Raw genomic sequence first — 15,539 nt, 5'->3', positions numbered from 1 at the left:
TGTCTGGATGTTGTTCTATATCCTCTATATACCGTCAGCATTGATAGTGCCTGTGAGCATGTGTAAGCTGCCCGTGCCATAGGCACTAATGCACCCCATATTGCCAGAGATGCAGGCTATAGAACTGTGCGCTGATAACTAGCTGGCTGGTCTCTCCTCTTGAGTCCGCAGGACACGGCGTCCGTGGTTTCCAAAAAGAATTTCAAATTTTGATTAGTCACAGAACAGTTTTCCATTTGCCTCAGTCCATTTTAAATGATCGTTAGGCTTCTGGATTGTGTGGATATATGGCTACTTCTTTGCATGATACAGCCCTAACATATATTTGTGGATTACACAGAGATCTGTGTTCACAGACGATGATTCCTGGAAGTATTCCTGAGCCCATGCAGTGATTTGCTTTACAGAATCATGCCTGTTTTTAATGCAGCGCCGCCTGAGGGCCCGTAGATCTCAAGCATCCAATATTGCCCATCGGCCTTGTCCCTTGTGCATGTGAAGGTCTTCAGACTCTCTGAATCTTCTGATGATATTATGTTCTGTAGATGATGGGATATTCAAAGTCTTTGCCATTTTACGTTGAGGAACTTTTTTCTGAAATTGTTCCACAATTTTTAAACACAGTTTTTCACAGATTGGTGACCTCTGACCATTTTTTGCTTCTGAGAGACTCGGCCTCTCTAACGTGGTCTTTTTATATACAGTCATGTGATTTAGTAGAAAATTGACCCCCGAGCTGTTTTTCATTAGTACCACTTACACTTTTCCAGCCTTTTGTCCCAACTTTTTTGCGATGTGTTGTTGCCATCAATCAATTTCTAAATGAGTTAATTTTTAAAAAATGAAATGGAAAACTCTCCCCTCCCCCCTCTGATATGTTTTATGCTCTAATATAAATAAAATATGGTTAGATGAGAGGCCCAAATCATTGCATACTCTTTTCCTTACATGTATTTACATTTTACGCAGCATCCCAACTTTTTTTGGAATTGGGGTTGTACAAAGGACTGTACAAACCAGAGGATGATGTGGCCCTTGTAGATAACCCCACTGTGGGGTCCGGAGGTGACTAACCTGGTACTCGGCCTCAGCGCTCTGACGATCCTCCATGATCACGTGACGCTGTTCAGCAGAGATTGCATCACAGCCGAGGTGAACCTGCCTGGTGGGTGCAGAAACACAAACATCACTGAGGAGCATGTCCTGTGTTCAGGGTCTATGAGGAGCAATACGTGATCCTGAAGACCCTGTTCCTACAAATGTGCAAGCTGGCTGCGGGGTACCCGAAGGAACTCCCATACTCTCAACCACCAGTACTGAGGGCTGCTCCGTCAGAACTAGACTCATTGTGGTGATGATGGGAACAAGTCAGGACGGTCACCCAACAGGTGAGAATAGTGTATGACACAAAATCCTGGTGAGGCCATACAGCAGTGAGACATATGGCCGCCTCCAGAGCCCGCCTGTATCAGTGTGGGAGCCTTCAGATCTGAACAAGCAGCGAGACATACCTGCCAATATTAGGGTGAATTCACACGAACGTATATCGGCTCGGTTTTCACGCCGCGCCAATATACGTCATCCTCATGTGCAGGGAGGGGGGAGGATGGAAGAGCCAGGAGCAGGAACTGAGCTCCCGCCCCCTCTCTGCCTCCTCTCCGCCCCTCTGCACTATTTGCAATGGGGAGGGGCGGGGCTAATTCGGGGACCTTAACTCCGCCCCCTCCCCTCCCCATTGTGAATAGTGCAGAGGGGCGGAGAGGAGGCAGAGAGGGGGGCGGGAGCTCAGTTCCTGCTCCTGGCTCTTCCATCCCCCCCCCTGCACACGAGGACAACGTATATCGGCTCAGCGTGAAAACCGAGCCGATATACGCTCGTGTGAAAGCACCTTTAAGACTAGCAGTTGCTGAAATACAAGACGAGATTTATGGCGCTGCCGGACTGTCATACTAACCTGAATATTGTCCATTCTTATCATGTCAGAGATCGCAGTAGATGTTTGGGATATAAACTATGAGCCGATTATGGAAGAGACTCTTGACTTATAGAAACCGTTATTTCATCCCATTCTGCCTCCATGACAGATTCTCCAACTTACATTAAAAATAACAGTAGCTGAAACATTGGATCAGCAAGTCTTCTAGGCTTCCGAGGATCTTAAAGGGGTTTTTGCAGCACTAAACTATTGATGGCCTATCCTCAGGATAAGTGAGGAGTAGTTGATTGTCGAGGGTCCACCACTAGGAATCTCCACCAATCCGCTGATTGAAGTGACAGAAGCACACAGTTGAGTACTGCTGCGACTAAAGTCTATAACAGACACAGTGCCTTATATTGTATATGTGACCGATGAACGTGACGTCACAGGCCTGAGAAAAGACTGCAGCACTTACCTGAGGCCTGCGGCCTCTTCAATCAGTTGATAGTTGGAGATCCCGAGCTGCAGACCCCCACCAATCAAGTACTGATGACCTAGCCTGAGGATACGTCATTAGTAGTGTAGTCCTGAAAACCCTTTTAAAGGGGTTGTCCAGTTGTATAATCTAATCGTCAGGATAGATAAACAGTATTAGATAGGATTCGTCACTAGTGCTCCCTGCTGATTTACTGTTCTGAGTCAATGTGGTTATGCACCAAGCTGATTTCTGCAAGAAGCAGACAGCTCCGTTCTCACTACAGTGGTCAGGTTTGGTATTCCAAGCCAAGTTCCAATTGAAATGAATGGGAGAGCGCCTGCAATAATAAGCATGACCACTGCAGTGGGAATGGAGATGTATGGTTTCTGCAGAATTCAACTCAGTAGAAGTGTGCAGCGGTCCTGTGAACAGCTTATTGGCAGGATCCCGGTCAACAGACCCTCACTGATCTACTATAGAGGACTTATCCCGAGGACAGGTGATACATATACCTATAAAAACAACATACGTTAACTGGTACCCTGGTTCACTTCACTGGGCGGCGTTATCATTGGTCATTACGTTCATATACAGAAGACAACAGAATGTTGTTTTCTCTCCCCATATCTGTACCCAGGATGGCGGATCTCTCACGTTGTCCCGCCCGATAACCGCTTTCCGTATCATTTTTTTTTAATTAACCGATAGCTTATTTTTATAACTAAGAATTTCATGTGAAAAATTGCCGATGTGAGAATAACGTCCGGTAATCAGAGGCAGATTTCTTAAGTAGTATTTCATTAAAGCTAATTTTTCTTTCTTTTAGCCTTTGACCTCCAGCCAATAAAGAAATGTCAACCCCTATCTACGTCTGGGGAAATGTGTTTATGAGTGTGCCCAGCCTCTAAATGCATGGATGTCACTGTGTAATAAAGCCCATATCTAACAGCACTTGGGCCGCCGCTGAGATCTACTTGTGGAGCGGCGCGGTCTGTCCAACCGCAGCTGTCACTTTTGTATGCCATCGTCTGGTACGCCTACATGGGCACTAATGCACATAGAGCAAATCATGTTGGTTGGCATCACACGAGTCCTGTCTCTGACCCCCTCTTCTACTTCGTTCCGGACAGACACACAGCTTTGGCCAAGTCCCTTTCTGACTCCGGGCAATCTACCTGATCTATGCGGATGAAAGCTGGGAAACTCTCTTACTAAGCAAACAGTTCAAATTCTCAGAAACTGATATCATACACTGCAGAGAAAGTGATGAAAGGACAGCAGAGAATATACAGTTGCAATCAAGTTTTTCACCCCCCCCCCCACTACAAATCAGCTTTACTTGCCAACTTTACAAACTTTCAGCTATTTGCCAAAAAATCAAACAAGAACAATTTAAATAGCTCAAGACAACTAATATAACAAGTAGTTTCTCCAAATTCAATACAACATGCCACTGTTACTGACCACTGCAGTCTCAGAAATATTCAACCCCCTGAATAGAATCCCTCATAAGAGCACACATTTGCAAATCGGGTGTTTTCAAACACACCTGATGCAACTAGTCAAGGGTGTGATTAGTTGTATCAGGTGTGCTTGAGATAAAATACATGAAATACCTGGACAGCTTTGAGCTTTGTTGGTTGTGACGTTTGATTGCATATTAGAAATTTGGCTCTCAAGAGAGTGGCCCAAAAGGTTAAGAGAAGAGATCATTGCCTTGTACAAACAAGGAAATGGATACAAAAAGATAGAAGAGACACTGAATGTTACTATGGGTAGAGCTGGAAGCAGTTCACAAGTTTAGTGTTAAAGGCACACGGGCTGCACTACCCGGATGTGGCAGAAACAGCACGCCAGCCCCGACTGCCACCAGATCCCTGAGGAGGCAAGTGGTCAAAAGCAAGATGTGGAGGCAGTAGGCACTGAGGCTTCTGTTTGCACAGTAAGGCGCATACTAAACATTGAAGGTCTTCATTCCCAAACTCCAAGAAGTATACCTCCACTGACCCAAAAGCACAAGAAACGTCGGCTCCGATATGCTCAAAACCATATAAATAAGCAACAGAATTTTAGGATTCTATTCTGTGGAGCGATGAAACAAAACTGGAACTTTTCAGGTCTGTAGACACTGATCCCAGGCATATCTTAAAGTCCACCAAGGCTTGGTTCCAGAAGTAGTCCTTGAGGATTCTGGAATGGTGTTACAGTTGCCTGACGAACCCCATATAAAATCTTTGGTGGGATGTATTTACCATCGCAGCTGATTCGTCTCCTCCTCCGCGACGTTCTGCTGGATCACCTGCTGGAATTGCGTTTCCTTCTCCTGACGCGTCTTTCTCTTTTTGTCAGAACCTGTGAGACCTGCGGAGTGTAAAAGAAATATGAAGCGACACAGATCCAGGACAGTCTTATATGTGACCGCTCTCCATGTGATGCCTAATGAAACACAGTTCCTACTCCAGTCACATCCAGAGCTGCAGTCAGAATTTTGCTAGTTTCTGCATGGAAACCCTCTACCTTACATTGCATCATGGGTAATTAATACTACAGAATACTGTATTACCGCAACACTACAATATACAGGGAAAGTGTGCAATGACATGTCAGCAGCAGAATGGTGACTGCAGCTCTGGGTGTAACTAGAGTATAAAACATGATGTAAGAGCAGAATAATCCCTGTAGCTCAAGATGTGACTGGAGTATAATACAAGATGTAAGAATAGAAAAGTGACTGCAGCTGTAGATGTAACTAGAGTATATAACAATGTAAGTGAGACTACAGTTTAAGAAGACACATGTAGAAGACAATGATGTAAGACGCTGAAGATGTGGATGTGACTGGAGTATTTGACATGAGATAAGAGCAGATGCAGGTTTGGATGTATTTGGAGTATAAGCCAAGATGTAAGTAGAATAGTCGTTTCAGCTCTTGATGTGACTGGAGTATAAGACATGATGTAAAAGACTAATCCCTGCAGCTCTGGATGTAAGAATAGAATAGTCCCTGCAGCTCTGGATGTAACTAGAGTATAAAACATGATGTATTAGCGATCGGTACAAGAAATGAGCATTATAGACTCTATACGTAGCTTTACCTTCACGCAGGTCTCTGACTCTCAGCTTTCCTGGCTGCTGGTTCAGCACGGTGGACACTGCGTGGGGACTGGACAGATTGATGGGAAATCTTAAATTGTGGAACTCGATGACCTGTAATGGAGATCTCAGTTCAGGTCAAGATGATGGCGGCTCTGGTCGGTGGCTCCGTCATGTGGACTCACCTGTGACGCGTTTTGCTGTAAACTCTGAAGGTGTCTCTTTTTGCGGGAGACTATGTAAGATTTGGCCTGTAGTCCCCCCTTGGACGAGATCTGGACGTCCTCTGGTTGTTCCTTCCTGCTGAGATGACATTAGCGGCTGATTAAGGCCCATTTAGACAGGACACTCGTCCCTGCACACTCACTCTCATGCTGCTGCACGGGAGCTAATATCGCTGGCTCACAGCGGGGCGGCTGTAGATTTAGCTCCTCGCTCTCCCCCGTCCCTCTCCTTTGAGTTAACATAGCGGCCGTTCAGTACTGAACGGCTGCTATTTACACTGAGCAGTGCAGCATAAACGATGGGCCAGCGATACTAGCTCCTGTGCAGCAGTATGAGAGCGAGTATGTGTGGGGACGAGTGTCTGGCAGCCTAGAAGAGACAGCGACTGTTATATAATTAATACAACGGCTACCCCAGGCTCCGCCATATTGATTACATGTGGCTATGTGACTGCAAAAGCCATAGAATCACAGGGTAGTGATGTCACATATGGCCGGAGACGTCTTCTATCAGCGGCTCAGTTCTGAATACAGTGAATGATGAGACATCCTTAGGGGTCCCTTTAGGCTGGAACTCACATAGGACGGCACACAGATACCCGCCTCTGTGCGGTCCGATCTCCATAGACCCTCATATTACATGTTCTATTCCTAACCGGGAAAACAGATGAGAATTGGACAAGAAGCTATTCTTTTTTTTCAAACGGCTCATCGGTCCGCATGAAAAATCACCCATCTGATTATCTTCACAGGCTATGATGGGTCCGTGTGCTGTCCATGGAATATACAGATAGCACATGGCCCAAAGATACTCCACAGCCACATGAACGGGCCCCTCTTTCACGGATGGTACATACTTTGCAGTCAGTCTGGGGGTGCAGGTGCCGGTGATCACACAAATACGGGGTTTTGCATTGAATTCAGAGATGAGCAGCTCTAATCTGATCTGAGCGGTCCCATAGCTGGATGGATTATACGTCACGGTCACCTCCACTGCTTCACCGCCTGGGATGATCCCTACGAGAGAGGAGGAGAGTGCGATACCATAGATAAGTCATAGGTCTGAGGAGCCAGACACAAAAGAGTTAAAGTTGTTACCTCTGAACCCCAATTTACAGTTTACATAAAAAACAACACAATGTCATCTATGACAACAAGTATATTTGTAATAGTTTTGTGATATTTAGTGGTTAGAAAAAGTAAGTGAACCCTTTGGAATTTCTGCATTAATTATAAACACAATGTGGTCTGACTGTATCTAAGTCCCGCTTGTAGACAGACACAATCAAAATACTAAGGAACACCTGTCTGTGAGTGACTGTGTGCGTTACATGTGATGATGTCACCATCGTGTGATCAGTCACCCGCCTCTGAGCTCCGCCCCTCATCACGGCGGTTACATCATCACAGGTCCTAAAACATGCAGAGCCTGACAGCAGCTGTGTGCTTACAGGACCTGCGATTATGCCACCATCATGTGATCAGGGGCGGAGCTCAAAACCACAGTGACTGATCACATGAAAGTGACATCATCACGAGTCCTGAAAGCATAGAGCTGTTGTTTGGTTCTACTGGTTTAGGACCGGTGACCAACTCCAATCCCTTTCACTATATCATATTAGTAAGTGGTGCATTGCACCACCAGAAACACTGGTACTAGTGTAACTAATTACACACAGACAGCTGTACCGTTCATGTCTTTTATTGTGTATCGTCCACAATGCAGAAAAAAAGTAAGTGAACCCTTGTGTTATTGACTTTTCCAAGAGTTAATTGCCAAAAAAGGGTTTCCACTAGGCCGCTTTTACATGGAAGACAAAATTGTGCAATTTTCTCGCGATGTGACAGCGCTACAAATTGCATGCATGTAAAGCCAATGCTTTGCAATGGGTTCCTACACATTTGCGATGTTTTCTTTGGAAATGCTGTGACACGGGCCTGAAGAGGGATGCACAGAAGGCATCCCAGAAATACTGAAGCATCGTACAACTCCTTTATACAGCTGTAGGAAACGTTTGGTGGAGAGGATTGCTACGAACGGCAAATCTGCAGCTTATTAAAGCTAAGGGTTCACTTACATTTCTTTCTGCACATTGGATGTTACACAATAAAAGACATTAACGGTACAACCGTCTGTGTGTTGTTAGTTACATTGTGTTTGTCTATAATGTGACTTGGATACAATCGGACCACATTTTATTACTAATCAATGTGGAAATGCAAGGGATTCCAAACGGATTGACTTATTGTTATTTATGCAGTATATACACAGGGACTCTACTAGTTATGGCGATCACATCTGAACTACAGACATTGTCAAAAAAATCTATCCTCTAGAAGGAGTTGTGGGAATGGAAGAAACGTTCCCTGTGTGATTGTAATGTAAGTGATTACAACATCAGAGCAAAAGGGTCATTTATTGTGGAGAACTGACCCCTTCTGGGAGGCTCTAGTACCCTGATGTACCGCCTCTAGCTTGGATACAAGATGTGATACATGCGGGCATGGAGGCTCTAGTACCCTGTTGTACCACCTCTAGCTTGGATACAAGATGTGATACGGATGGGCAAGGAGGCTCTATTATCCTGTTGTAACGCCTCTAGCTTGGATACAAGATGTGATACATGCGGGCATGGAGGCTCTAGTACCCTGTTGTACCACCTCTAGCTTGGATACAAGATGTGATATGGGCAAACATGGAGGCTCTAGTACCCTGATGTACCGCCTCTAGCTTGGATACAAGATGTGATACAGGTGGGCATGGAGGCTCTAGTACCCTGTTGTACCACCTCTAGCTTGGATACAAGATGTGATATGGGCGGGCATGGAGGCTCTAGTACCCTGTTGTACCACCTATAGCTTGGATATAAGATGTGATACGGACGAACAATGAGGCTCTAGTATCCTGTTGTATCGCCTCTAGCTTGGATACAAGATGTGAAACGGGCATATATGGAGGCTCTAGGACACAGTAATTCAGCTTGGATATAGGTAATGTCCGAATGTAGGTCAGACTGTGCGCTACAAAAGTCCTGTGTTATGGTAAGCAGAGGGAATCTCAGTGGCCAGCTGAGGAATGGAGGCAGACAGGTTCTGTATGGTATCCTGTGACAGATCGCTCCACATTTGCTGTAACTGAGCCTCTAGATCGTGTAATCTTGTAGGCTGTTGCAGTTGGCCGCCCAGACGGTCCCCTACATGTTCTATTGGTGATAAATCTGGTGACCGGGCAGCCACAGAAGTGTGACAATGCTGTGGGGGCTCCTGGGACCCCCTTGTGTGTGCAGCCGAGCATTATCCTGCTGGAAGCCGCCATGAGAGGAACACATGTGGCTGCAGGATGTCCTGAACATACCGCTGAGCTGTCATTGTCTCTCCTACCACTACTTGGGGGACCAACTGTCCTATGCGATGACCCCCCAGACCATCACACCAGCAGGGGGCAGTGTGCCGCTCCACAGCAAAGGCAGGATTGAGGCGCTCACCCCGAGGTCTCCAGACACGAACACGGCCGACGTCAGCGCCCAAACTAAACCTGGCTTTGTTGCTAAAGACAACCCAGTTCCCCTCCGTAGTTTCATCATTCACAAGACCACTACAAATAGAGGTGACGGTGGAGGTCAGAGGCCATAGAGGTAATCGGCGACGTAAGACCAAATGTTCTTCAGCCAAGCGTCTAAAAATGGTTTCGACAGACACAGGGGTGTAACAATGGCGCCCCCAGTCTCTGGATGGCGGACAACAAAACAGTTGGAGCTGCTGGTGCTTGGTGGACGATCAGACGCTCCTCTCTACTGGTGGTCTGTAGGGGGCGCCCAGAGCCTGGTCGCCTTGCGTGCCCTCTCACATCCACTGGTCCCAACACCTCCTAGCAGTCTGGTCAGATGCTCCTCACTACTGGTGGTCTGTTGGGGCATCCTGAGCCCAGTCACCTTGTGTGCCCTCACACATACACTGGTGCCAACACCAGCTAAGAGTCTGGTCAGACGCTCCTCTCTACTGGTGATCTGTAGGAGGTGTCCTGAGCCTGGTCACCTTGTGTGCCCCCATCCACTGATCCCAACACCCCTAACAGTCTGGTCAGATGCTCCTCTCTACTGGTGGTCTGTAGGGGGCATCCTGAGCCCGGTCACCTTGTGTGCCCTCACACATCCACTGGTCCCAACACCTCCTAACAGTCTGGTCAGACACTCCTCTCTACTGGTGGACTGTCGGGGGTCCTGAGCCCGGTCACCTTGTGTGCCCCCATCCACTGGTCCCAACACACCCTAACAGTCTGGTCAGACACTCCTCTCTACTGGTGGTCTGTCGGGCGTCCTGAGCCCGGTCACCTTGTGTGCCCCCATCCACTGGTCCCAACACCTCCTAACAGTCTGGTTAGAACAGCCGGTGGGGAACAATTCATCGATACGACCATCCAGCTTCTCACATCCCAATAATGCGCCCCTCTCAGACTCTGGTAACGGGGTGAAATCTCTTCTCTGCGTCGTAGAGGCGTCTAGTGGTCAACAAGCTCTACAAGCAGAAGAAGAGCTCACTACATACAAGGAGCCTCCGAGGGCCTCTTATAGGTCAAGGGGGGGGGGCAGTTTTAGGGCCTCAGGTGACAAGACCGTCCATCTAATCACCACAACTCTCATCATTAGTATATCTGCCTGAGATGGAACTGCAGGACGGGTTATACAACCAAATGACAACTTCTTCTGGTGGCGGATTGTATTTCACATGGAGTGTATATAATGGGGTTTAGAGATCATTAGCAGATGAAGTCATTTCTATTGCTCAGCTCCTCACTGCGCTGGTTATTGTCAGACATTTGTCAGCGTCGCGGATCTTACATGATGGCTCCACTAATCGGGTTATACTGACGGCTTTTCATTCTTCCCGCTGGACGTTATGAACACAAATCAAATTATCAGTTCATTGATTTTACTGCATTGAACTCATACAAGTAATTAAATCCCAGAAGTAAAGTTCTAAAGTCCCCCCCCAGGTATACAGAGGCAGCCAGTGCCTCGCACCTCACTGCGGTCAGTCCAGTAACACAGGCTGGATGAACGCTTCTTCCATCTGCTGTGCTCCGATACAGATACAATAACCCCTCCAAACCTGAAGACCTCCTATGGGTTGTGATGTCCCAGGAGGCCGAGCACACCGCAGATTTGGTTGTGACTCCAGATTTAGCTGGGAGATGAACGCGTCTCAGCTGCTGTCCCCTGCTGACAAACGGGTGTGATGTAGGGGTGAGGCGTCACCCCAATATCTACACAGCAAGAAGGGTCACATCCAACCCCTGGGGTCCAGACCGCCAGGATACGCACCTGATGCAGGCGAGATGTCAAAGTCTTTGTGAGGCTGAGGGCAGGTGATGGAGAAAGCAAAGTCAACCGGGCAACTGCAGCGCAACGGGAGAACGTAGTGCGAACTGCGAGGAGACACGAGAGAAGAGGATGAGCACAAGCGGAGACCGATACTACCCCTGCTGTCTCAGCTCTCTACATATACATCATGTCTTATACTCCAATCACATCCAGAGCTGCACCCACAATTCTGCTCTTACATCATGTCTCATACTCCAATCACATCCAGAGCTGTACCCACAATTCTGCTCTTACATCATGTCTCATACTCCAATCACATCCACAGCTGCACTCCCATTTCCGACCATATGCCATGTCTGATACTGCAATCACATCCAGAGCTGTACCCACAATTCGGCTCTAACATCATGTCTTACACACCAGTTACATCCAGAGCTGCACCCACAATTCTGATCTTACATCATGGCTTATACTCCAATAACATCCAGAGCTGCACTCACAATTCTGATGATAGCTGCTTGGAGTTCATTAGCAATGTACTTACCTCTAATGTAAGCTATTACTTTGCTGCAATGCCTTCTGGGGGATAGATCTACTACATCAGAGTGCTGCACAGGGCCTGATGTTAACAGTAAAGGCATCTCTGGATGTGAATGGAGTATAAAGGCCGATTTACATGTGATAATTACCACTTTAGGCACAAAATGATAAGATTATTGCAATATTTCTTCTACATAATATCATCGCTATTCTTCATCAAATTGTTAATTTTTGACCAGTTCTTGTCATCTGGGTTGGCGATCAACTGCATAAACTGGGAGCACCGTGTAGGCAATGTGCACCAGGTACGGAAATCAGTCACATCAAGAGCTGCAATCACAATTCTGTTGGTTACCCTTGGAAATAGGCAAGGATTTATCCATAACCTGTAGTCATGTGACCTAAAAGTTCCATTCTCATTGGGTAGGTCTTATAAGAGCTTCCACCACGCACTGCACTAAAATGTGATTGCAGCTCTGGATGTGAGTAGAGTCTAAGCTGAAGTATGTGAAGAGGAGTACTCAGTGTTATGTGGCCATCCATCAGGATAGAACACCAGACACATGTAGTTTGGCTTTCAGCCACAGTTCCAGGACATAAACAGAGTGAATAGTTCATCTCTGTGCAGGTTGCACACGACCCGGCCAAACGTCTCGAGGAAACCCATCTGGAGCGGGAGAACAGGTTGTCAGAAAGGAACTGGTTGCTACGATGTCTCAGACCAAAGCTGGAAGCGTTCAGACCTTGGATCCCAGAGTTAAAGGGCTGCTATCCATCACAATGTGAACATTACAGCAGCGGCTGCTATCAGTCACATATATGAGGTCTCTGGAGATTATATAGGTACTGGAGTGTAATAAGAGGAGCCGCAGCTATCAGTCACATATATGAGGTCTCTGAAGATTATATAGGTGCTGGAGTGTAATAAGAGGAGCTGCAGCTATCAGTCACATATATGAGGTCTCTGGAGATTATATAGGTGCTGGAGTGTAATAAGAGGAGCTGCAGCTATCAGTCACATATATGAGGTCTCTGGAGATTATATAGGTGCTGGAGTGTAATAAGAGGAGCCGCAGCTATCAGTCACATATATGAAGTCTCTGGTGATTATATAGGTACTGGAGTGTAATAAGAGGAGCTGCAGCTATCAGTCACATATATGAGGTCTCTGGTGATTATATAGGTGCTGGAGTGTAATAAGAGGAGCTGCAGCTATCAGTCACATATATGAGGTCTCTGGAGATTATATAGGTACTGGAGTGTAATAAGAGGAGCCGCAGCTATCAGTCACATATATGAGGTCTCTGAAGATTATATAGGTGCTGGAGTGTAATAAGAGGAGCTGCAGCTATCAGTCACATATATGAGGTCTCTGGAGATTATATAGGTGCTGGAGTGTAATAAGAGGAGCTGCAGCTATCAGTCACATATATGAGGTCTCTGGAGATTATATAGGTGCTGGAGTGTAATAAGAGGAGCCGCAGCTATCAGTCACATATATGAAGTCTCTGGTGATTATATAGGTACTGGAGTGTAATAAGAGGAGCTGCAGCTATCAGTCACATATATGAGGTCTCTGGTGATTATATAGGTGCTGGAGTGTAATAAGAGGAGCTGCAGCTATCAGTCACATATATGAGGTCTCTGGAGATTATATAGGTGCTGGAGTGTAATAAGAGGAGCCGCTGCTATCAGTCACATATATGAGATCTCTGGAGATTATATAGGTACTGGAGTGTAATAAGAGGAGCCGCTGCTATCAGTCACATATATGAGGTCTCTGGGGATTATATAGGTACTGGAGTGTAATAAGAGGAGCCGCAGCTATCAGTCACATATATGAGGTCCCTGGAGATAATATAGGTACTGCAGTGTAATAAGAGGAGCCGCTGCTATCAGTCACATATATGAGGTCTCTGGAGATTATATAGGTACTGGAGTGTAATAAGAGGAGCCGCAGCTATCAGTCACATATATGAGGTCTCTGGAGATTATATAGGTACTGGAGTGTAATAAGAGGAGCCGCAGCTATCAGTCACATATATGAGGTCTCTGGAGATTATATAGGTACTGGAGTGTAATAAGAGGAGCCGCTGCTATCAGTCACATATATGAGGTCTCTGGAGATTATATAGGTACTGGAGTGTAATAAGAGGAGCCACAGCTATCAGTCACATATATGAGGTCTCTGGGGATTATATAGGTACTGGAGTGTAATAAGAGGAGCCGCAGCTATCAGTCACATATATGAGGTCTCTGGGGATTATATAGGTACTGGAGTGTAATAAGAGGAGCCGCAGCTATCAGTCACATATATGAGGTCCCTGGAGATTATATAGGTACTGGAGTGTAATAAGAGGAGCCGCTGCTATCAGTCACATATATGAGGTCTCTGGAGATTATATAGGTACTGGAGTGTAATAAGAGGAGCCGCAGCTATCAGTCACATATATGAGGTCTCTGGAGATTATATAGGTACTGGAGTGTAATAAGAGGAGCCGCAGCTATCAGTCACATATATGAGGTCTCTGGAGATTATATAGGTACTGGAGTGTAATAAGAGGAGCCGCTGCTATCAGTCACATATATGAGGTCTCTGGAGATTATATAGGTACTGGAGTGTAATAAGAGGAGCCACAGCTATCAGTCACACATATGAGGTCTCTGGGGATTATATAGGTACTGGAGTGTAATAAGAGGAGCCGCAGCTATCAGTCACATATATGAGGTCTCTGGGGATTATATAGGTACTGGAGTGTAATAAGAGGAGCCGCAGCTATCAGTCACATATATGAGGTCCCTGGAGATTATATAGGTACTGGAGTGTAATAAGAGGAGCCGCTGCTATCAGTCACATATATGAGGTCTCTGGGGATTATATAGGTACTGGAGTGTAATAAGAGGAGCCGCAGCTATCAGTCACATATATGATATCTCTGGAGATTATATAGGTACTGGAGTGTAATAAGAGGAGCCGCTGCTATCAGTCACATATATGAGGTCTCTGGAGATTATATAGGTACTGAAGTATATTAAGAGGAGCCGCTGCTATCAGTCACATATATGAGGTCTCTGGAGATTATATAGGTACTGAAGTATATTAAGAGGAGCCGCAGCTATCAGTCCCATATATGAGGTCCCTGGGGATTATATAGGTACTGGAGTGTAATAAGAGGAGCCGCAGCTATCAGTCACAAATATGAGGTCTCTGGAGATTATATAAATACTGGAGTGTAATAAGAGGAGCAGCGGATACCAGTCACATATATGAGGTCTCTGGAGATTATATAGGTACTGGAGTGTAATAAGAGGAGCGGCGGATATCAGTTCCATATATGAGGTCTCTGGAGATTATATATGTAATGGAGTGTAATAAGAGGAGCGGCGGATATCAGCCACATATATTAGGTCTCCTGAGATTATGTAGGTACTGGAGTGTAATAAGAGGAGCGGCGGATATCAGTCACATATATGATGTAAATGTCTCTGGAGATTATATAGGTACTGGAGTGTAATAAGAGGAGCTGCAGCTATCAGTCACATATATGATGTAAATGTCTCTGGAGATTATCCCAGTACTGCAGCGTTATAAGAGGAGTGGCTGCGAATGAGTCGATTCAGGGGGCGGCACTCTGCCACTCTGTATATAAATTAGCTATATATGCGGATGACTTGTTAATGATAGCATCTACTTCCCATGCATTCTTCAGGAGTTTGAGTTCTTTGGGGATTTTAGTAATTCTAAAATCAATTTGCATAAATCTGAGTTCCTCAGCATGAATCTCCCTCCAGCAGCGGTCTCCGGTCTGAAAAGCTCTTTCTCCTTTATGGTCATCTCGCTCTCTGATTCGGGTTCCTCTGGCCCGTGACAACGGGTTTTCTTTGGACGTCAAATCCGCTATTAAGTCAATAAACCGGACTTGCGATCTTGGGGCGGGCTAGCACTCTCACGGTTTGGGCATATT

At 46.0% G+C, this 15,539-nt stretch overlaps 1 protein-coding gene across 3 annotated transcripts in view; it reads right to left on the bottom strand.

The window, feature by feature from the left end:
* The window catches only part of CFAP221 (cilia and flagella associated protein 221), a 52,418-nt gene that overhangs the window by 20,950 nt on the left and 15,929 nt on the right, over window positions 1–15,539 (bottom strand). For 2 of the 3 annotated variants that reach the window (XM_066575266.1, XM_066575268.1), the window contains 6 exons: window positions 11,035–11,138; window positions 6,571–6,730; window positions 5,675–5,792; window positions 5,492–5,603; window positions 4,649–4,757; window positions 1,075–1,162 (listed from right to left, as the gene is read on the bottom strand). In XM_066575266.1, the coding sequence (XP_066431363.1) occupies window positions 1,075–1,162; window positions 4,649–4,757; window positions 5,492–5,603; window positions 5,675–5,792; window positions 6,571–6,730; window positions 11,035–11,138 (691 nt within the window). The remainder of the gene's footprint in view (window positions 1–1,074; window positions 1,163–4,648; window positions 4,758–5,491; window positions 5,604–5,674; window positions 5,793–6,570; window positions 6,731–11,034; window positions 11,139–15,539) is intronic. The other variant, XM_066575267.1, reaches the window with a different exon arrangement.

Source organism: Eleutherodactylus coqui, chromosome 8 (genome assembly GCF_035609145.1).
Source record: "Eleutherodactylus coqui strain aEleCoq1 chromosome 8, aEleCoq1.hap1, whole genome shotgun sequence".
Classification (NCBI taxonomy): domain Eukaryota; kingdom Metazoa; phylum Chordata; class Amphibia; order Anura; family Eleutherodactylidae; genus Eleutherodactylus; species Eleutherodactylus coqui.
This window is presented reverse-complemented; position numbering and strand designations above follow the sequence as displayed.